This window comes from Echeneis naucrates, chromosome 10, assembly GCF_900963305.1.
Source record: "Echeneis naucrates chromosome 10, fEcheNa1.1, whole genome shotgun sequence".
Lineage (NCBI taxonomy): Eukaryota > Metazoa > Chordata > Actinopteri > Carangiformes > Echeneidae > Echeneis > Echeneis naucrates.
This window is the reverse complement of record NC_042520.1, coordinates 15,562,245-15,585,060: the sequence shown is the minus strand read 5'-3', so window position 1 is coordinate 15,585,060 and position 22,816 is coordinate 15,562,245. Positions and strand designations below refer to the sequence as shown.

The following is a 22,816-nucleotide window of genomic DNA, read 5'->3' as shown; positions in this document are numbered from 1 at the left end:
CTGAGCTCTGCTGGGACAGCAACATGGGGAACAAGCAGTCCGCTCAGCTGGCCTCTTCCTTCAGTGTCTGCAGCCTGCCTCTCTCCTGCAGAGGACATAAAGTGACCCGGAGCACTGAAGGTAAGTAACACACCTGCTGCTTTCACTGTCTGGCCTCTATATTGAACATATTATACAAAAATCACAGTGAGAGACTGGGCTGGCATCCATCAAGAGCTCTGATATACCCCAGACTAGCCAGCGATCAGGCAGATATGGAAGGAAAACCTCATTTATTACTATTATTAAGTTAGAAACTGGAGTCTATTATTTTTGCCCATTACGTTGACTGATTTTTTCTTTTTACCGTATTTCCCGAAATAAACGCACTGACAGGAAAGGGCAAACTAATACGTTTATAGGCCTGTGACCGATGCAGATTTTAGCCTCCAATGAATTGTCTTTATTGTCAGTCCCGCCATAAACATTAAATGAATTGGGTTGCCTATTTCTTCAGAGCTACCGTCAAAATCAAACCAAATTTAATGTATTTATATCGCACCAAGTCATAACAGAGTCACATAAAGGCACTTTACATATACAGTCTGCAATAAATAAAAATGAAATAATCTACGAAACAAACAAAAGTATAACAGCAAAGTGAGCATTTTTTAAAGTTGACCTCTGTCAAGTAAGCGGCACCATCACATAGTTAAACAACAGCTGGTCTCAAATTTTGCTATAGATTCAGTTGTCGAGATCCATTTTAATGCACAAATATCTGCTCCACTTTCTGGTGAGCCACATCTTATATCAATTAAACTTTGTTATTTGTTGTTTCAGACAGACAGGAAATGTCTGTCGTTCATTTGTTGCTGCAGTGAGCCCCATGTGGCTGAGAGAGGTTTACAGAGGCCTCTGGTGATGTCATTGCTTTCCCAGGCTAATGTGGGGTGTTGGGAAAAAAATTACAAGATGGTTGTGAAAATAGAAAAGGGAGGTCACTGGACAAGAACCTGTGTAGAAAAAACTCAGCCAAACATTTGAAACCGTCTTACTATCTACTCTCATCTGGTCTATTCATTGAACGGCTGAAGTTTTACATCATTGTCATTGTTCATCAGAAGGTTATTCTATTACTTTTCTGAAAACAACTTAACTTAAAAATCATTTAAAAAAACTTGTGTGCGCTGTTGTCTTTTAGCAGATTTCTTTTGCTTGAATGCCACCATGGTCTTTGTGTAAGCCACTCATGATAACTGAAGTGTAACGACTCATGTCAGATGGCCCATTAGAGCTATCAGTGACACATTGGAAGGCATTCTTCTCATAAATACTAACAGCTAGCAGTAAGTGGCGCCACTATATTGCACTGACATCAAGTGTGGGAGGGTCAATGTAGAGCTCACCACTTCATGGCCAAACTTTGGCAAGCGTGAGTATGAGTTCATTGGACTGTTGTTGCTAAGCTAAGATGGATATCCATAATTTCCTCTCTGTGCATTAGGTCATGGCGTTAAACTGTGCAGTTTCTATTTTAACATCCATTGTCCCAGTGTAAACTCGCATTCTGTGAGCAAGCAAGCAGCTGTGTGTGTGTTTACTGTGGTAAAATGGATGTGATTGCTTAGGTCTTGGGGTCTAAAGCAACAGGTGTGATTGTGTAATGTCTAAGGTCGGTTACTATAGGCTATTTGAGGCTGCACAGCAGACTCTGTGTTTGAAGAGCACTGGTGCTTATTATACTCGTTATCAGTGCTGCTTTGCACTCCTTCAGCCATGATGTCAGAAGAAGACCTGATACCATCAGACAGGCTGTTTTAAAGGAGGATGACAGTGGAGAGCAGAGTAGTTTCAGTGGAGACTGGAGTTTATGTTTCTCGCCCAGCTTGCTTTATTTCTCAAGGGTCCACTGCCTTGACTGCTTCACCTGTTTCCTTCAGATCATATTGTATGTATTTTGATGTAATGATGGGAGAGGCCAAAGAAAAAAATTTTACTCGAGAGGATAATAAAGTCAATTAGGCAATTCAGCAATCAATCAATCAATCAATCAATCAATCAATCCATCAGTCACTAACTATCCTTAGCTTTTCCCATGTAGTGTAAAGGGTCTGCAGTAGTGTCTCTATGTACATCTGAATGTGTGGGAAGTAAAATGAGGATGTCTCTGTGTGTCTGAGAGTGTGTTGACCTTGGCTACAGTGATGAAGCCCTTGGGTAGCATAAGGAGAGGCACTTAAACATTCACCATTTAAATTATTCAAGAGTACCTGAGTGTATGCACAGAAATCTGCGTTAGTGTGTCTTTGTGTGTCTTTGGCAAAGTGAGTAAAGAAAAAAAGACAAGAAATGAGACAATCATTTTATTGGTAATATTAACTGGACATATATTCCATCTGAGAATAGTCTTCAGTGATGTGGAGTCATGGAACTTGTTCAGCCTCTCTTTTTATTGCAGCTGAAGATCATTTTATTTACAGAGCTGTACTTTTAGTGATCCAGAGATAATGTGGATGATCATCATGATGATAGTTTTTATTGTAATGATAATCTCTATAGTGACGCGTTTTATCAAACCATAAACCAAACCTTTAATTATACCAATTATCACTGTATTTGTTGAATAATTTTGTTCGCCGTAACTATAACCACTAGCTCCAGTGTTTTTCCAAACCAGCTTTTTATTGGTATAGGCTTAAGTGTAGTGGAAGAAAACCACTCTCCATCTTCCATTAAGTGTGGCCTAAAGCCACTCAGAGACACTCACCTGATCCAGCCTGGCGTGTCTGCAGCTTAAAAGCTGGCAGCAGATCCCCCTTAACAAACTTTCAGCTTCCTCCTTTGAAGTTAAAGTTCAGTAATGTTTCCTCACAGTGTTGTTCCTTGGCTTGTCTCTCTCCTCACTTCCAAAAAGGGGAGAGTTCGGGTGACCCTGTGAGGCGGATATCGCCCATAAAACTTGGGCCCAAACTGTGGAAACACACAAAATTACTATTACAGAGTCAGAGAAACAATTGCTGACGACGGCAGCTTTTATGTGAGTCAGGTTCAGTGTTATATGAACTGTTTTTGAAAGTTATGGCTCAGTCTCATAATGATTCACACAGAAAAATAGAAGAACCAGCTGTACCAGCAGTAATAATGGATATGCTGCATCTTTGCCTGTGAATTACTTCTTGTTTTTAAGTCCTCTGAGATAGTAGATACACTTTAGGAAAGGAAGTTCTCATATTTACAAATACCCAAAATAGCCCCATCACCCAGTGCTGTCAGTATATCAGTGTCCTGTCCGAAGCGGGGCCCCCACAGAAGTTTCCCACACGTGTCACAGGCCAATGTCATGACAAGAGAACGAGTGCGAGGAGGGAAACTAGACCAGGCATTTGGAAGGATGGAAGATTAGCTCTGAGGAGAGGGAAAGAGAGTGCGTGTGACAAATGCAAGCCTGCAGACTCAAGTTAGGAGACAGACATTAGGACAAAGGGCATGGATGGTGGTTGACTTGATGGCAGCAGAAGGATATTAACAGCGGGAAAAGGAGCACAGATGGGCGGAAGCACTCAGCGGTGTAGAAGTGTTAATGGTGGACCAAGTGTCTGTGAAGCTGACCCGAGGTCCCCCTTCCACCTTCAAATCAAACGCAAATATTATGTAACAGGGGTGTTTATGGTGCCCTCAGCTTTGGCTCCAGTTGTTTACCTGTTGGAACATATCGGCTGCATACTGTACATTGTAATGTCTCAAAGTGTCCTGAACATGAGATCAGCTTACAGAGTTCCCAGTGGCTCATGTCCTTCCATGACAGTTGTCTTTGAAGTCTGGTATGCAGTCCGTCTGTGAAGTGAGCCTCCAGATAGCGGCTAGTGTCCAATCCAACACATTCCAAGTTCACTAGATTTCAGTGGCTCTGGAAGGTACTGCTGTATTTAAACATCACATACTGGCATGTATTATCTATGGCCTTGGGTTAAAGAAAAGTCCCAGGTTGTGTGTTATGGCTGTAGATTGGGGACTTATTATGAGTGATGATTTTGTTGGACGTATAAAGGCCCAGTCTGTTTCTCTGAATGTTTTTTTTTATTCTAACATGTAAGTTTACTTTGAGTGAACGGGACCTCCACTGTCTGATTTGGCACTCAAGTTCGCCAATCTCATCAATGGTCTGTTTCATATTGTTTTTAATACTCAAAAATTATATTTCCGGTTCCTAGGCTTTCATGTAAGAAAATATACAATTGTGTTTATTTTGGTGGTTAACTTAAGCTGGGTCGGCCAAAACAAGCTGATCTGACTCAAGGAAAACAAAGAGAGCCTGGTTATTTGCCTCTGATCTGTCTCTGTTGCTGCAAGTGTGTCGTGATAAAGAAATACTTTTCCATTTATCTTGTTTATTTTCTGTATGCATTTTTGGGGAATGTAAAGATCACATGGAATTCTGTATTTTCTTCATTTGGGTTTTTTCATTTTTTCATTTTCTGACTACTTTCCACAGTTTGAACAGTAATGAGCCTATTTATAGTTCACCTGAGTGGTTGAGACTGACAAATGCACATGCTGATTCTTGTATCATTTGTGATTGACTCTCCACACACTTCATATCAGTATATCTGGTTTCCGTAGTGTCAGGATTTGTGACAGTTATCGGAGGTGCTGAAGGTAATGCCTCTGGTAGCAGTGAAGAAGGAAGTCTGGCTGTGCTCAGTGAAGGGCATCTATCCAGAACAGCGAAGGAGTCGGTGCACACCTCAGCTTCAAGTTGCTCCATGGGAACAAGGCTTGGATGGCAGCTGTTTCCCTGGAGACCTGGACTAACAGGACCTGCTCTGTAATTACCTACGCCCACCCAAGTCAGCAGCAAGGCAAGGAGCACGCCTCAGCTCAAGAACCTTTGCGCAGAAACAACAAACATTTCTTTGATTTCATGTCGCCACTTTGTTCTGAAAGAGAAGAAAGATGCACAAAGGCAAAAGGCCAGCAGCCGAGGACATGGAAACTGGAAAGGAAATGACACAGGCACTCTGGATACAATGCTGGCATGACTGTAGAGCTAAGATGACAGGTAAATTTCAGAAAAAAGTAAAGTGAGGTACTGAAAATGTTTTTTCAGCAAAGCTGGAACTGACTACTTTCAGGATGCAAGACTTTGCACTCGCAATGAATGCTAGCAATCACTGAATGTAGGAGTCTCATTCTGTCATCAGAGACATCAACATGGCTTCCTCATTCTAGTCAAAGGAAATGTTTGTTGGCATGCTACATGAAGTGAGGCATCACACAAAAGCCTAAGAAAAAAGAGCTGCAGGCCTAAAAATCACCGTTGACACAAAAAAGACCAGCACATTAGTACTGGACCTGCTGGTGCTCCACTGCTAGTGGCTTGAATGTCTTTAATGATAGTTGACGTGAGTGATTCATGCACCCAGAGCTCGAAGAGCAGAGGCTCAACCTATTTCCCTGCATGTCAATTATATGTCCTTCATAGTGATGCACAGTCCAGTGGAGAAAAATAATTGCTTTGTGGTGCACTCTATGTTTTAGTTTAGTAGCATCAGTGTTCAAGTTAATTTGCTTTTGATTTGGGGGCCCGTGGATCCTCATCTAATTAACAAAGCTCTATCATCAACCATAGGATAAAATCAAAGCTGCATTGTTTTTAGTAGCACTTAATATTTGTGCCAATAAATTTTGTACTGCGAGGAGAAACAATGTAACTTGTGTGACCTTTGGCTCTTGCACATGGATTTTTCTGCCTTATATGGAAAGTTTGGAGCTGGACAGCCTGTGTCACTTGTAACCTCTGCAGGGGCAAAGAAAGGGCAACTGGTAGAGAAACATTTGATAGAAAAGCTAGAGCTGTAGTTGTGGTAGGTAACTATATTAACTGTCTCAACTGCAGATGAATGAATGGAAAGAGAGGGCCTTTGGAAGGAAATTTGCTATTATGTAATGCACCTGGAGCTCTCTATCCCTATATGCCCTTTCCTTTGAGACGATCACTCACTAATGGCCAGCATATAATATGACAGCTGCTGGCTGTTGTTCTTGAGCTTCTTTCACTTCATGGAAACATTGGAATCTTTTCCTGAAACAAGGTTTTGTCCAAGCCTGTTGTTGAAAGGGGACTTCGATGTATTTTGGCGTGCGGAGTGACTGCACAGTGTAATAATAGTTAAGGCATTTTGTGTCATAACCCCAGGGCCCTCAGTCATTCAGCCCTTCGCAGGGATGCTGCCAGCTTGTGAACATTTTCTTACTATGGGTTACTTGTAGGAAATGCTTTATATCACATTTTTAATTTTTACAGATTGTGACTTCATCTGTTATCTAATTTGAGGCTTACAGCGAATATAGCAAAATAAATGGCTTGTATGTTTGGTGAGTGTTTATTGCTTCATAATTGCCACCGACCCCTTACGCTATAACACAGTGCCTATTACTGTACAGGGGTAAAGACCCAATTCCACCTCTCTGGAAAATTAACTTTGATAAACTGCTGTCTTAGCACGAGTGAGAAATCGTAAGACACAATCAACACATGAAAGTGGAGCAATATAAAGAAACTGATTATATGGTTAAGTGGTTGTAGCTGAAAACCCCCAAAATGAACTACTCAGCAGTTCCTCAAAACCATGTGCATTTCTCTAATGAGATTTTGGATTCTTTTCTACCAAGTATTTGAGAGTGAAGCAATTTAGAGGTTAGAATTTGGGAGCTTGAAGGCAAATTGGACAAGCCCTAAGAGGCTTGGAAAGCCATTTCCTTTTGTATTTTGTCATAAATTCTAATTATGTTAACAGGCTTAATTGGATTCTTCTTTTACCAAAGGGTTGCTGTTCAACACCACAAGAATTCACCGCTTTTACCTCTGTATGCCTGACAGGTTTAATGTGAATATGGCAGAGTTTTTATTACTGCAATGCAGCAGTGAAATGTTGTGGGTCAATAACATCCATTCTGCTTTCATAATGTTATCCCACAAAAACAGATTTATAGTGTTACAGACACACCAAGAAAAAAACACCTTGAACTTCTCATATTTGCCTGTTTTTGAAGGACCAACAAGAATATATGGCTTTGCGTTGTAATTTTAAGTTTGCATCAGTATGTCTGTTTCTGGAGTGTGTCTGACAGGAGTCATGTTAAAGATGAAAAAAACCTAGACATAAATCCCAGATAGGACTTTCATGTTCCTTGTTGTGGCACACACACAGCGGTGGACACCAGACAGACCTGCCACTAGTCCTCTCACAACTCCATGACTGAATGAATTTTCCAATGCATCATGCATGCTGCTGTCTAGTCACGTTTCCAAAACATGAAAGTAAAAGGAACAAATGGAGGATACTTGTGTGGGAGAACATTATCAGTGTGAATCACAGTGAAGACCCATAAATGAAGACATTAGGATCACGCATTAGGTAATACCTTCATTATGCCACAGACATAAAATACACTTGTGTCCAAAGCCACTATGCAAAAAGCTGGAAGAACTTGGCTGCGTTGTTGCTGGGCCAAGAGTATTTCCTGCATCTCCTTCGGTGGTGCATCCGCTTCTCATCCCAGAGAACACTAAGACAATAGAACAGATGGAGGAAGAACACTGTCCGCGCATCTGGTTTAATGCATTGAAAGGCCATTTTTAGCATGACTCCCACTGACAGAGAGGCCTAAAACAACATTTTAGTGGATATGTGCATTGTTTCATGTTCCACTACAGAAAAATTAAAATATAGTTCTTTACAGAAAAGTGCATCTGTGATAGCTTGCTTAGTATCCTTTAAAATGCAGTATAACAGTAGTAAGCTCCAATATCTTCTCCCACAGATTTAGAGTACAACGGGTCATGTAATGTCAGAGGCTGACATCTTACATAATGTCATGATTTGATGACTCCCTCAATGGAGAATGAATCAGGAAATTCCCCATATCACAGCAGATATCTCTGTCCATTATCATGATTGTTATTAACATTTCCACGTACATGTGCCAAGTCGACACAGCATGCCTTCTTCAAAGGCAGGTGGGGGATTTTGTCTTGTGTTGTCCATTTATCTACCTCCCTTCATGTTTCCTGTCATTTGGCTCATAACTTGTAGACTCCATTGGGGTCAGTGGCCTAGCACCATTTGCTCTAGATGACCAGCCTTAGAAACAGTATTTTGCAACAACGTTTATCAAATAAGCATAAATTAATAAACAAGAGTGTCTCAGTGTTGGACTTCTGTACCAGTGTTTCCCGAAGTGCTGAGAATACTGAGCTGCTCAAAAAAAATTATAAAAAATGACCAAACTCCAAAGATGTATGTACATGCATACATACATACATACAAGTAAAAGTAAAGAAAAAGTTATTCTTTCTCTCGCCTTATCATATAATACAACAAGTTGTGGAACAATATGTGGGTAAGATGTAGATGCAATCCAAGTGAAGTCTTGACTGCTCAACCTGATAAATGAGGCTACATGATGAATTTTAAACTGATTGATGGATTGATTGAATTGAGAAGTGGTGCGTTGATTTGAAAAGGCTTTTGTAAATGGATGATTTTTTTGCTCCAAAATGCAAACTCTTCTGCTCATCATCTTGTCAACAAACAGCAAGTTGTTTTCTGAAACAAACCAAAACCCTGAAAAACAATTTAAATTATAGAGTGACTGTGAATATATCTCTGATTGTCAAATTACTGCATTACAGTGCAGCGCTTTGTTTTCCAATTAACACAATTTGCTGGTGATTCACCTCTTCTGGGTGTTTTTAATTTGCTGAAATGTGAAATTGCAGAAGTGAAACCAAGCATGCAGGCATTTTGTCTGCTTAAGACTGCCACAGCATTCAGTCATGATCTGAGGATTTTGGAAATTAGAACAATCTGTGAGGGCACCGAGCACATAGCAAGAGCTCCCTCTAAAATGCCTATAATTAAAGGCAAATGGTGTACTGTTGGTTTGGTTTGATAAAGAAAAAAAATCTTTTCAACTTGTTATGTTTCCCCTTTTTGTGTGAGGGACTTTTTCCTGATTCAGTGGTTTTGGCAATAGTTGAACTCTTATTGCATTTTTGAAAAGCAGGTGCTTGACTCCATTGCCCTGTTAAGACAGGAGCATATATTGAAAACAGACGTGAATCCACTTTAGCTGAACAAAAAAAAAAAGTTGACCAGAAAAACATTGTTGTATGAATGTGGCTCATTGTGCTGGCCCATGTGTGTTTGATGGAGATGGTTGTGTTCACATTGAAGGTGGGTATGACTCACTTCATCCATTAGATCAGTGACTGGGGTTTGGATAGGAGCCCTCCCCTGATACTGAGACCACCACATTCAAACCCTCCCAAATAGCCATCTGCTCAGCATTTCTACACTGCCTTTGAATCTTGAAAGAGAATTAAAATACTGCAAATGTAACACTTTGCTGTCCAAGGACCAGTCACTGTGCTGCTCTGCATGGCAGTAGTTGGACTGCTGTGGGCCAAGTTTCCCTGAGCAAACGAGGCATGTCTGTCCTCTTTTTCTGGAAATAACTTCATCTGCTGTGGGGGCTCTCGTGAGATCACGGCAATGGAGATGCATGATACTCAGAAGGGGGGCAATATACATTCTTGGTCGCGCTAGAGCAAAGACTGCATTTGCATCCAATTAAAAATAGGTCCTCACAGTGTTCTGTACTGTATGTCTTTCATCTAGTTTAGGTGGAGCAATTCCTAACTCTGGCCCAATCATGTTCCTCACACTAACAGCCTGTTCAAGGCGGGAAAGTTGTGTCCTTATTTTGCCTTGCTACTGTATAAATATTAGGAAATGGGGAGGGCATTGTTGTTCTGACATTAAACAGCAGAGGAAGTCACTGTGTCACAATGTCTGTGTAAAAGAATCAAAATTATCATCTAAAATCGTACACTGGGGAGGCAATATGCCAGCTTTGTCTGTTGTTATGTAAACATTAGCTGACAAATGAGTTTTCTTCATGGTAATATAGCGTGATATCTGTGTGAAACTATGACAAGCATTGCTCATCCTTGAAGGTTGTGGTTTTTAAAAGTTGATCACAACTGAAAATCATCTCAACAAAGCAGCAAGTTTATAATTCTCCAAAGTAATTTGGATGCATTTGGGTGACATTCAGTTCATTCACCTTTGTTTTTCGAAGTGAGAAGGACATTGATACCCCTCTGATGTGTTGTCACCAGCTGGATAGCTCCGTTTAGCCTTAAGGAGACAAGAATCAGTTTGAGAGAAGCAAAAATGACAAGTTGCGGTTTTGCCAGCATGACGTTCTGTTTTTATCAAAAATCAAATCAAATCAGATTTATTTGTATAGCACCAAATCATAACAAAGTTACATCAAGGCACTTTACATATAGAGCAGGGCTAGACCAAACTCTTTATAAAATTATTTTACACTCTAGTGTTGCAATAGACAAATCAAGAATAACATTTATCAGCCATAGAAGTACTATTACATAGCTTTTGCTTCATTTATTCATAGTCAGGGTAGTTACAGAATTTCCTCTTTTCAATCTTTATGCAAAGCTTACTAGCTTCTGCTTCAAGCTGCATATTTCCCTGATAAGAGGAATTGATCTTCTCATTTTGCGCTTAGCAAGAAAACCAAGAAATTAGAATGTTTTCATAAAGCCTACACCAAATAGTTCTTTTGACATTTCTTTGAATTTGTCATCCAACAGTGTCCTAATTGATTCTGCCACAAAAACATCATTAAAGTAAAATTCCTTGCCTTAACTATCATAATAAAATAAACAAATTAGCGCAATAAAATCCGCTCAACAATCATTATGCTTTCATTAGCACCCCACAGTATGTGCTCAGGCAGTAGCGCAAGCATCAGAGGGATGCAGCACTTGTTAATGCTGCTCTGATGTGTTTACAGGGAGGGCTTGATTGCAGACTCCATCGCAGCCTCATATTCACTTCCTCTGTTAATCCCCTATGCCATAGCAGCTCTTTCTCTTGGCGGTAATGGCAAAAGGGCGGGCGAGGAATTTTAGTTCTGCTTCAGTTCACCCCAAACACCATTCACATAAGGAGCTACCATATCCTGCTCAAACAAACAGCATTGAGGTGGTAGAAACAAATGCTTTTGTCTCTGAGTTATATTTAGTCCCAGTCTGCCTTCACCCAAACGCCATCTCTCTTGAGACTTTTTTTTTTTTTTTTTGCGCTGATCTTAAACGAATATGTTGTTCGCAGCAGAACCTCAGGAGTATTTTTCCTGTGTGTGATAGGGATCTTAGCAGCATAGTAAGCATATGCAAGAGAATAATCCCTGCGTTTTTCTAATTAGTTTTTGAGTTAGTCCCCATTGTAACATTATATTGACGTCAAACAAGAACCACTAGCCCACTTCTATGTTTTCATGCATTCCCATCGCTTAACTTGATGGCTTTGTTCATAATATTTTCCCCACAGCTGCTCTAACACTTCAGGCCTTTCCAATGCTCCACTAAGGGAGATACACTCCCTCCTCTAATGGTCTCAATCCTGCAAGCCCTGCAGGCCATGGCTCCTCAGAGAGTGGTGTGGTCCAGAAGACAGGAAACAGCTTGAGAGAAGCCCAGGAGTCAAGGCTATGGGAGGGCAGACGATAGGGTGGGAAAAGGGGGATTTCCTCATGTGGCACTTTGGACTTTTATCAGAAGTGTAAATACGTGATTTATCTAAGGCTGATCACCTCCCTGTGGTGGTCCGTCTTCCTTCAGGCGTCTGGGATTTAGAAACTCTTCTGTATCAATAAAAGACTCCGTGGTCTTGTACATTTCTTCCCTCTGTACTGAGACCAGTTTATGGCCTTCGGGATACAACTCCAAAGCAAAAGATCTGTCAAAGTATTGCCATGATGTTGTGATCGTTTTTGTGTTGTCCAAGTTTGCACCATACTGTCTGCAGGATTCTCTGTATGCAAATGTACTTGACAGACTTCCTTCTTTAACATTGACATTCCCTCCAAGCCTGGCGCTTGTCCTATAGGCTTCAGTCTTGTTGAGGCTTTGAGTGAATTATTAAATGAATTATTCAGAGGCGCTGTGATGCTTTTGATGGGAGATAGAGGGAGAGGGGGGGGGGCTCTACTTACTGTGTCTTTAAAGTCGTGCAGAGGGGAGCCTGTACTAAAGAAAGGAGGGGGCTGCTGTGCGCCAGTCCGAGGTGTCTGCCTGTCGCTGCGGCTCGGGGTTGACATTAGGAAGAGCGGGTGCATGCTTCAGAGGGGAGAACCGGCTCGGTGTGAAGGTGTAGATACCCAGAATGAGCTGTTCGCTGGCAGATACTCATCCGATCAGCAGAGCGAAGATACATGGATGGACAGAGAAATATTGCAATCGGAATTAACTTGTCAGCCGGTGCGACGAATTTTTGGATATAATGGGGAATACGACACCTAAGCCATTGATAGGTGAGACTTGTTATTAATTTAGGGTTGTGATGCACACACACACACACGGTGGCTGTGGGACACAGTCTGATAGCAGATACACATGGCTTGTCTTAGCTCCTCCAGGCTGCTTGTGTTTGCTCTGCGCAGAGACGCGCTTCCCATCGCGGGGGAGCTGAGCGTGATTTATCCAGCCCAGACCAGCCACACTGAAATACAGGAAAATCAGAAAAAAGTTCATTATTAACTCCCAGCATGCAAACACCAACATCGACCAATGTCGTATTTTTCAAGAAAGGCTTTATTTATTTATTTATTTATTTATTTATTGTTTTTATTCATTCAGAGTAGATTCGTCAGTTTGATCAGTGGTGTCACCTCAAATATCATTCATCACTGAAACAGCGATGAAACAGACAAAGGATCAATTTCCATATTACTGGGAATGTATGCCATACGCAGTTTTTGCTTTTTGGTGCTTCCTTGTTGGAGGTTCTGTTTTTTTTTTTGTGTGTGTCATGCTAGATTGTTTCATTCATAGATACACAGACGACTAAACCCAAACCCTAAGCCTGGTAACATTCTTCACTAACGCCAAAGCTGTTTTATATAAGTTACAACTTCAAGTGATTGCCAGGTAATTGCTCCTCCCTGTGACTTGATTTTCAACCTTTTTACATCAAGCTGTTATTATGGCCTCTTAAAATATCACTCTCCAAACCACTCTGTCATGACACCTAAAACATATTACTTGATAATCAGCGACACATATCACTTTGATTTAATGTCTGTCACACTCCCACGCCCCCAAAAGACCCACACGGAGGCTAAATGATGTGGTTACTTCCATCAGAGCCAGCTGACACTGGGTTTGGACTGAGAACAGTTAGACACAGTGAAGCAGGAGCAGCTTGGGTCCTATTGCTTGCAGTGTATGGTTCCAATTAACATGGATTTAATAGAATACCTGTTTAACCAGTCAAAAGAAAAACTAAGCACAATATTTTTGATATCAAGCAGATTTATTTTGTAGACCAAGGTCAATCCACACAGAGCCAAAATAGTTTAAAATTATGACGTTGAGGTGTTTTTACCAGTACATTCACTTTCCCAACTCATGGAAACAAAGATGCTACTCAGCAGGCTGTAAAATCGCCTTAGGATGAAGTTCATGCTCTGTACAGTCATTTGCATGATGATGATTATATACAGCCTACAGGTATGAGGATATCAAGGATCTGATCATCTTGTAGATAAGTCTGAAAAATGCACATGATCAGTTATACATTTCAAAAAGCAACTTGCTGCAGTGTGTCTTGTGCAATCTTATGATCTCATTTATTTGTTTATTTTCCTTCCTCCAGAACAAGGCAGAGAGATGCAATCCCTGTGGACAAAATGTTTTTTCTCCAAAGAATTTGGACTAATATGGCTTTTAGCAGACGTAGACTCAATGACTAATTTGCTGTAAACTCCAAATTTAATTTGACCTTTATGTTATGATCAGGTGCCTGAACCAGACTCTGATTCTTTGTGCTCCACCTATTTTTGTTGGTTGGGTATCACTGACCATCCATTGACCCAGTCCTAGTTTGTACCACTTGTATGCCCATACTAAGACTGAGTCATTTTTTAAATCATCTGATATTCCCTTAGCTACATGGTAAGAAGATTTTAATGAATTTCTTAAGCTGAACCTGATATTTATCCCCTTAAATCTAATTTAAACCTATTTTTGTTAACAAAAATTAACATCGCTATAGATAAATGCACATCATGCATTAAGTTCAAAGGGGCCCTTCTGCATTTTCTCATAAACAGAGCATTCAGTCCTCACCAAAACACTTGCGTATCTGTGTGTTCTAATAATTATGTTGAATGGGTTTCCTTCTAAAAAATATTTCCAGAACTGATTTCCAAAGCTGCATGTTCCCGTTCATATTTTCTTATCAACTGCTGTTTTTGTTGGCGTGTTGCTGCTTTCTTGGCGATTTGCTGCCATATATAAATCAGTCATAGTGTGAAACCATTGGCAGGAATGTGTGCCATGCCACCCACATGCACAAAATGTGGACTTAGTCATAAAGAAACTCCAATAGCACAAATACAATGAAAACAGCTGTTTTAGTACATGGTGATTTGCACTTTTCAAAAATCCTGCATCTTTAGTGTTTATTCTGCAGCGTGCAATGGAAATGAGAGGCTTGGACTGGGGGCTAACGCTGACTGGGTTGTAAGCTGTCCCTGGCTTCATGATCTATTGTGCTATGCCTTTCATCTAATAATGGCAACTGTCTATATCAGTCACTGTGGGTCCTTAGACTGCAGACTCACAGTACATCACTCTGTCAGAGAGATAGTTGAGCCTGTAGGCTAACCCTCCACATATTTTCCTCCGTACACTTTACCCAAAGTATATTTTACTCCTTCAAAAGCCAAATTCTCTGAGCAGAAAGGAAAGGGGCACCCGCACATCATTTGAGATGTTACAGATGTTCTTGCTGCAGCTTCATAGTTTAGAATATAATCAGTGATAATGTCTAATTTAGGAAATGTACTGTGGAACATTTCACTGAGTTATTGTCTTTACAGCAGATCAGAGTAAATTTTAAAGAGAAATGTAATCACTCCGTGGCCCTGAAGGAGAATAGAAACATAACCTCCCTTTGAGTGTTGGATAGCAGCCAGTCTATACCATAAACAGTCATCTACAGCTGTAGCTTTATTTAATATTAAAGCCAACCAATCCAAGTCTCATTTAAGCCAGTTTTCACTGTCTCTTGTTTGATTCCTGATCCTTTTTAATTGGTTTTGTGGTGCTCATCAAGAAATTCTTTCTTCAAGTAGGACATTAACTCCTGTGAAGATTAAGCCTTTTATTTAGGTATTTCTTTACTGACTATGCACTGCGTCATACACTCCCCACTTTTGAAGATAAGTGTGGTGGAATAAAAAGGGCTATTCAGGGTTTGTTTATGCTTTAGGCCAAGTGTGTGCGTAGCCCATAAATAAGAGAAAGACTTATCGCGCCTGATGTAGACTTTGTGGCTTTAGAATAAAACTTCTCTACTGTGATGTCACAAATATGAGCTTTCCTGAAATGGTTCGGTGTGATGTGTACGTCTGGGTTTCGTCTAAATTTACCTTGTTTCATTTTTGTTCTATAAATGGCCCATATGGATGTGGTAAGAGGATTGATTTGGGACAATTTACCTTTTATATAGGGTAAATGTGGGTTACGGGCTAAAAGGGACTATTGAAAGTACTTGTTGAGAAGAACCGAGGGGCCTCATAGTGTCAGTGTGGGGAAGGAAGTGTGTGAGACTGTGGACTCCTTCACATAACTGGCCTCTGCCCTCCAAACCAACTGCCGTGGTCTACTTGCAAACAAGTTATTGTGTGTGGATATGTTTGCCTCTTTTTCCAGCAGCTGTCTTCACTGATGTTACTATTTTCATCTTGTCTGTATTGCACAAAAGCACACCAGCTGTTCACTTGTTGGCCCCTAATTTATTTGATCAGGTTGAATCATGTCCCTCACTGTGCTCCTGATGTTTCTGCACCTACAGATGGGACTCTGCAACCCCGCCCGGTGGCCAGCAGGCAGTACTACACGCTGCCGAACAACGGGGCTGGTGTGGAGAGAAGAACGTCTGCTCCTCCAGTCAGCATCAATGTGGAGTCACCCCGCTTTCACCCCCACGCCAAAGGCAAAAATATCAGGCTGGATGGGCAGCTCCGCCGGGCCACTCGTAAGAACAGCTTCTGCAATGGCATCACATTCAGTCATCGGCCAGTGCACCTCTATGAGAAGGTTGGTTTTCATGCCTTTTTAAAAAAATGCACCCTAATTTAAGAGCTAGAGTAAAAAAAAAAAAAACGAGTGCATTTATTCATTATTGTTCCTCATTTAGATGCGTCTTCGTCTTACTGGTGTGCACACTGGCTGGAGTGGAGCTCTACGCTTTGGTTTCACCAGCCTGGACCCCAGCAAACTGGTCAATGCTGACATCCCCAAGTATGCTTGCCCAGACCTGGTGACACGACCTGGCTACTGGGCCAAAGCTCTACCTGAGAGACTGGCCTTGAAGGACAACGTGTTGTCATTCTGGGCCGATCGCCATGGAAGGGTTTTCTATAGCATCAATGAGGGAGACCCCATCCTTTTCCACTGTGGGCTCAGCATCGGCTGCCCGCTCTGGGCCATTATCGATATCTACGGCATTACTCAGGAGGTCACACTGCTCGGTAAGCTTTCATTCAGTCCTACGAAAGACTTAGTGTTTTTGTCAAAACTGCAGCCAAGAGAGGGAAGAAGTTGTTCATTCATGTCCAAAAGAGAAGTAAAAGGAACAGATTTCAGAATGGACTGCTTATAAATTGTTACACAAACTTAAGAGGATTTAACTTCATCTGTCAGCAAGAAGGCCGTAAGTTTTGACCATGGCTTTGACCCCCCTGAAACTTAGCTTATACTGTCAACACATTTGCGGCTAATTTAAGCAGCTTCATGTGAGTTCAGAGAACAGCTGTGCTCTGCAGCAGCGCAGGCCTGTATAGTGAGAGAAGGTGGAGGCGCCCATGGCGGCTCTGAGTGATCATCTGACAAAACTAGTCTGTGTTTAAGTATTGTCATCCAGTCAATTCATCTCCAACCCCTGACTCCTAATCCCTCTCCTTTAAAGCTCTCTTACTATCACTTTCCCGCGCTTTGTCTGTTTGTCCTTCTACACCTCTTTCATTTCCACCACCCTCTCGTCTGTGGGTCTCTCTCGTACTCACTGGGTGTGTTTATCTTCAGTGTGACAGGAGCTATGGCCATGTTTGGTCAAGATGCAGATCCCAGGAGCTTTGGTCAGGGGCCAGTGCACGCAACTGCTCCAGCAGGACTACTAGTGTCAGATTTGTTTATATCAGCCTCTCACATACACAGAGAAATTCGGCTCCACTATGAACTCTGTTTCTGAATATGTCCATGTACGAGTTTAGAGAACTCATATTCTGGAAAATATATGAAATGAAATATGGAGGTCAAAGGGGTGACTGTCAAATCAACTACTGGCTGACAAAGCTTATTGGTACTCAAGCTCCCCACAACAGACATTTCAACAGGATCTCCACATGATGGTCTCTCAGTGTAGACACTCATTCTAAAGTGCCAGTTAGCTTACTGCCAGCGGTATGTATTGACAGATTTTATCAAGCACATCGACCGTGTGTGTGCACAATGTGCAAGAGAGGTTAAACCATAACAGCTATCATCTGCTTGACATCAGTCACAGTGGGGAAAAAGGATAGAAATTTCTGTATACTACAGAAGAGGAGTAAATATATTTGGGACAGCGAATGAAAGTGAGCTGAAATTAATTCTCTGTGAATTTACTGTAATATTTAGCTTTTTTTCCCCCCCACATCAAGAACCTCAGTGCTGGATCATTACAAACATGTAATAATTTGTTAAAAAGTCTTGCAATGATAAAAAAAATCTGACTGATTAGTCTGAAAAAAATGGAGTAAACTAAATACTGAAAATGGGTTTAGCATGAAAAATAATTATGGATGTTATCTTAAACTTTCAGACATTGTAAAATATTTTTTTTTTTCCAAGCATATTTAAGAGATGGTTAATCTACAAATTCAAAGAAAAGCAAATTAGTTTGGTCATAGAAAATGCACATTGAGCAAAACAAATCTATAAAAGACTGCAACAACATGTGCGGATAGAATTTCAGAGCTCAGTGCTTTTCATTGGGCATCATAATATAAATAAAAAAAGAAAAGGTTTCTAGAGACAGATCCACTGTAGTACGTCTAAGTTGTGTAATTGTTTGTTTTTTTGCACCACAGAAAGCACATTTGCTGAAAGTGTGGGATCCAGCTGCCTGAGTGCGGCCCGTCTGAGCGCCTATCTGCCCCAGAGTAGCCACGACTCAGCCAATTACAACAACAATCAGCTGGAGAACAACCAGACTGCTGCTGCCAAGATGGCCAACCTCCAGCTCAGTAACTACACTCAGATCATCCCTTGCTGCTCCTCCACATCTTCTTCTTCCACACCTTCCTCATCTGCCTCCACTGGATTCAGTGTCCCCAGGGTGGTCCGGGGTCTTTCTTCCCCGCTGGACAATGACTTGCACTTTCATCCCGTCCGTGGCTCTGATGTGATTCTTTCTGCAGACCGTTCAGTCGCCTGTGTCCACTTTCTGGATAGCAGTCAGACTTTGGTTTTCAGTGACCGGCCTTTACACGTGGGGGAGACTTTGTACGTAGAAGTTGGCCACCTGGGCTTGTCCTACTTTGGGGGTTTGCTATTCGGTTTAACATCCTGTGATCCAGCAAGTCTACATGCCGGGGACCTACCAGCAGACCCTGAGGTTCTCCTGGACCGTAAAGAGTATTGGGTGGTGCACCGGGACTTTCCCATGCCTTGCTCTGGAGACGTGCTGAGTTTCTGTCTCCTGCCCAGCGGAGAGGTGCACCATGGGGTGAACGGAGTGGGACGTGGCAGGCTGCTCTGTGTGGATTCCTCTCAGGTCCTCTGGGCCTTTTTCACCCTACATGGGGCTGTCAACCGACTCAGGATATTAGGTAAGCAAGGTGTATTTCCAGCAGCCAAATACGACACAGGCTAAGGGGTAATACTGTAACTGTTGTCAATAGATGAAACTCCTTTTTCTGAAGTTAACTCATTAGCTGCCACTATTATAACCCATACTGTGTCTGTGCCAAAATATACTGGCTGCGCTGCATTGTAGGTAATGAACCAGGTTGTATAATAGACAGAAAAACGATCAATATCAATTTTCTACTCCGCATCACAATGCAGATCTTTCCCAAAATGTTGAATGCTTGCTTTAACACAAACATGATAAATGCCCCAAAAGGACACACAGACTATTCTTTCACATAGGGAGCCCCTGCAATTATTTTTTTCCCAGACTAGAGGAATGCAGCCGAGTAGTTTATGTCTGCCTGTTCCAGTTCAGCTTTGAGGCTGTGACCTATCTGTCGTACTCCCACTACACCCACATAAACTCCCATCAGCTCAGATCCCTCTCTCACTCTTAGAAAACAAACTAACCCCATGAAATTTCCGTCCAAAAAAAATTAAATAAAAAAATCTTGTTAAAGGCCAGTCAGTCAGTGTAAAGCTTTAGACTCTAGTGAGATACATTCAAACAATTCAAGGATGCACTGTATTACAGTTAAAGATTCACAATATCTGAATGTTAAAAGGTTCTAGATGACTTTCTAACTATCAGGCTCATGGATATTTATCTTTATAATACAGGAACCCTGCAGTCCAGTCCTCCCTCCATGTCCCCCCGCACTTCTCAGAGCAGCAGTCCGGATGACAGTGACTCAGATCTGGCATTCAGTGTCAACAGATCCTCCTCTGCTTCTGAATCCTCTCTAGGTACGCTACCAAATGTTGGAGGCAGTTTATGTAGAAACCTTCATGGGGTCGCATCAATAAGGCTGTTGTTTCTGATGTGACACTGAACACTGATTTTGATCATGTTACAAATATGACAACTCAGTTTAACAAAGTTTATTTGTCAGTCAAACTTTAATGATCAATGAATTGTTAAGATTATGGGAAAATACCACAGAAATATGTTTAATGATACTAAATAATGAAATACATTTTCCAAATATGAAAGTTTCCTTGTAACATGAGCATTTTTGGGTCTTGGACTGCGGTTTATAAAACATATGATGACGTCACCAAGGGCACTAAGAAACTGTAATGGGTATTTTTTATGTTCTGAGAATATGAGTTAGACGCTGCCATGGAATATTTTTTCATGTAGTAGTATGCACCTTAACTTAAACCAGACTCCAAAACACATAAAGGCAGAGAATAACACATATTCCAATAACTATTGGAAAACCACAGCTATGCGTGCACACACATCCACGTTCACTGTGTTCTTCTTTCTCTGTCCATCCAGTGACTGCTCCCAGCTCCCCTCTCAGTCCCCCGGTCTCTCCCAGGTTTCCTGCCTCAGAACTTCCCCCTTCTGGAAAAAACGGAGAATGCACCATCTGCTTTGACCAAGAGGTGGACACTGTTATCTACACGTGCGGACACATGTGTCTTTGCAACGACTGTGGGCTGAAGCTGAAGAGACAGGTCAATGCGGGCTGTCCGATATGCAGGAGGCCAATCAAAGATGTTATCAAAACGTATCGGCCATGATGGCCAACGTTTAAGCAGGTGCTGTGACTTTGACTACTAGATGTCACCTGTTCCCCCTTCTCAGGCTTTTTTGGACCCTAACCAGATATATTAACCGCACCGGGACAGAATTGTGCCTATCTATCCATTTTGTATGGGTAAATCATATCTGCAGAGAGACCAGGCTTTTTGTACACAGAGCTGTGACAAAGCTTATCGTAACACATAGATTGCAAACATGAGTTCCTACATTTTGGGGAAGAGATTAATCATGTGTTTCTATTTTATAATTTCCATGTGATGACTCTTATATTACCCGTATTTGCTAAGCAGAAAGGCCTGCTTTGAATATTTTGTCTTTATTCCACCGTCCTAGATTTTTGTGTGCTTCAGCCAAATATGTGGAGCTTAGTCTGACTTCTAGTGCCTTAGATTTTTGTCACATTGCGTGTCCAAGTAATTATGCTAACAATCTTAGCCATATTTCAATGTACAGTACTTAAAGCTTGTGGCGAACGAGGCACACAGATGAAGAATCCATGCAAAAAAGGCCATAAGAGGAAAGTGGAAAATTGTAACTGTATCAAAGTGTGTTCAGTGGTTTGTTTCATGAAGAGAATGTTTGGATAGACTGTTCAGAAGATGGTGATTCTGGTTTTGCACACAGCGATTAATAAAAGTACATTAAATGTGATGTAATATCTCTGGTTTCAAAAATGAGATTGATACAACTTTCAACTCAAACTTTCACATATCAAAAGCTTTTATTCAGATCCATTTGCATTTTACTTTTTGCTTATACTGCTACCAATAATCTATCCATCCATTATCTATTCTACTTATCCATCATGGCGGCGGGGTTCAGAAGTTCCTTATAAGTTCTTTTGTTCTGTTTTGTTTTGTTTTGTTTGAAGACCTTCATGAAACATTAAGAGGAATGTTATCCTCGTGAGAGCCAAGCTTTTATTTGGTATGCATATTGGTGGGAATTGTTGGCCATTTTTTGTACACTGATCATTAATGTGCCTTTGCAACCACGAGATGACAGAGACAAGTGTCCACGGATGAGGCTAACAGGTTTCAGTAAACCGAAATGGCATATAATGGCGAAGAGAACCCAAAATATAACATCCTGATATGAGGATGCAGGGTCTGAGGAGGTGAAGAAAACTTTCCTGAATTAACGTAGGGGAATGTTTGCTGTGTTAGACCTTTAACATGGCCTTCAGGCTATGGTCAAAAACATTCCCTGGGAGCGAAAAAACTCAGTGGGAGCTGTATATTTATGGACGAATGCAGCAATCCTTCAAACGTACTTAGTGACTTTGGGGTGGTATCTACAGTGTGTCTGTGCCTCAGATAGCTGAAACCACACAAACTGTGTACCTTGCACACACGTAATTATTTTTGGACTGTTAATGTTGCAGTCTGCTGTTCAGACTTGATCCTGAGTGCAGAGAAAGCCTGTCTAGCCTACGTAACTGTGTTCTTATGAGTGCCTGTAAGTCTCCTTCTCGTTTCGTGATGTGTCTGGGTAGTGTGAGTGCATGTGACAGTGACTCATGTCAGAAGCATTTTGGCTTTTATTGTGACAGCCATACACAGGGATGCCAAGACAGTTGGGAAAGTACCTCCTGGAGCAAGCTTGAAGCAGCTGCATTATGATTGCTGTCAAGAGATCTGTAAAAAAAAAAAAAAAAAAAAAAAAAACACTTTAGATACTTATATATTATAATTGAGATGGAGTATGGGGGCAGCATGGCGGTGTAGTGGTTAGTGCTGTTACCCCACAACAAGGAGGTTTCAGGTTTGGTTCCCGGCCTGGGTCCTTTCTGTGCGGAGCATGTTCTCTCCGGGTCAGTGTGGGTTTCCTCCCACTGTCCAAAGACATTCCTGTCTAGGTTAACTGGTGACTCTAAATTGCCTGTAGGTCTGAATGCAAACGTGAGAGGTTGTTCGTCTCCATTTGTCTATTTGTGACCTGTCCAGGGCGTACCCTGCCCCTCGCCCAGTGTGAGCTGGGATTGGCTCCAGCAGCCCTGCGCACCGGAAATGGAAAAAGTGGTAGAAGATGGATGTTGAAGTATGGTAAGACTGTTTTCGTCAGACAAATTGATTTGAGGGAAGTGTTTGTGAAAATGTCACTGTCAGTTTGAGACTCCTTCACACTTTGGGATAGGGTGCTTTCTAAAGTGCCCTTATAGACAGTAATTCAGTCTTAATCACATTTTAACAGCATTCATTCACTCAAATAGATTCTTCCAC

At 41.4% G+C, this 22,816-nt stretch overlaps 1 protein-coding gene across 1 annotated transcript; it reads left to right on the top strand.

The window, feature by feature from the left end:
- Positions 1-12,124: 12,124 nt before the first annotated feature.
- Positions 12,125-21,239, top strand: neurl1b (neuralized E3 ubiquitin protein ligase 1B). Its single transcript, XM_029512275.1, has 6 exons — positions 12,125-12,390; positions 15,939-16,183; positions 16,284-16,617; positions 18,217-18,957; positions 19,661-19,786; positions 20,325-21,239. The coding sequence occupies exons 1-6, from the start codon at positions 12,360-12,362 to the stop codon at positions 20,570-20,572; spliced, it is 1,725 nt and encodes a 574-aa protein (XP_029368135.1). The 5' UTR covers positions 12,125-12,359; the 3' UTR covers positions 20,573-21,239.
- Positions 21,240-22,816: the final 1,577 nt, after the last annotated feature.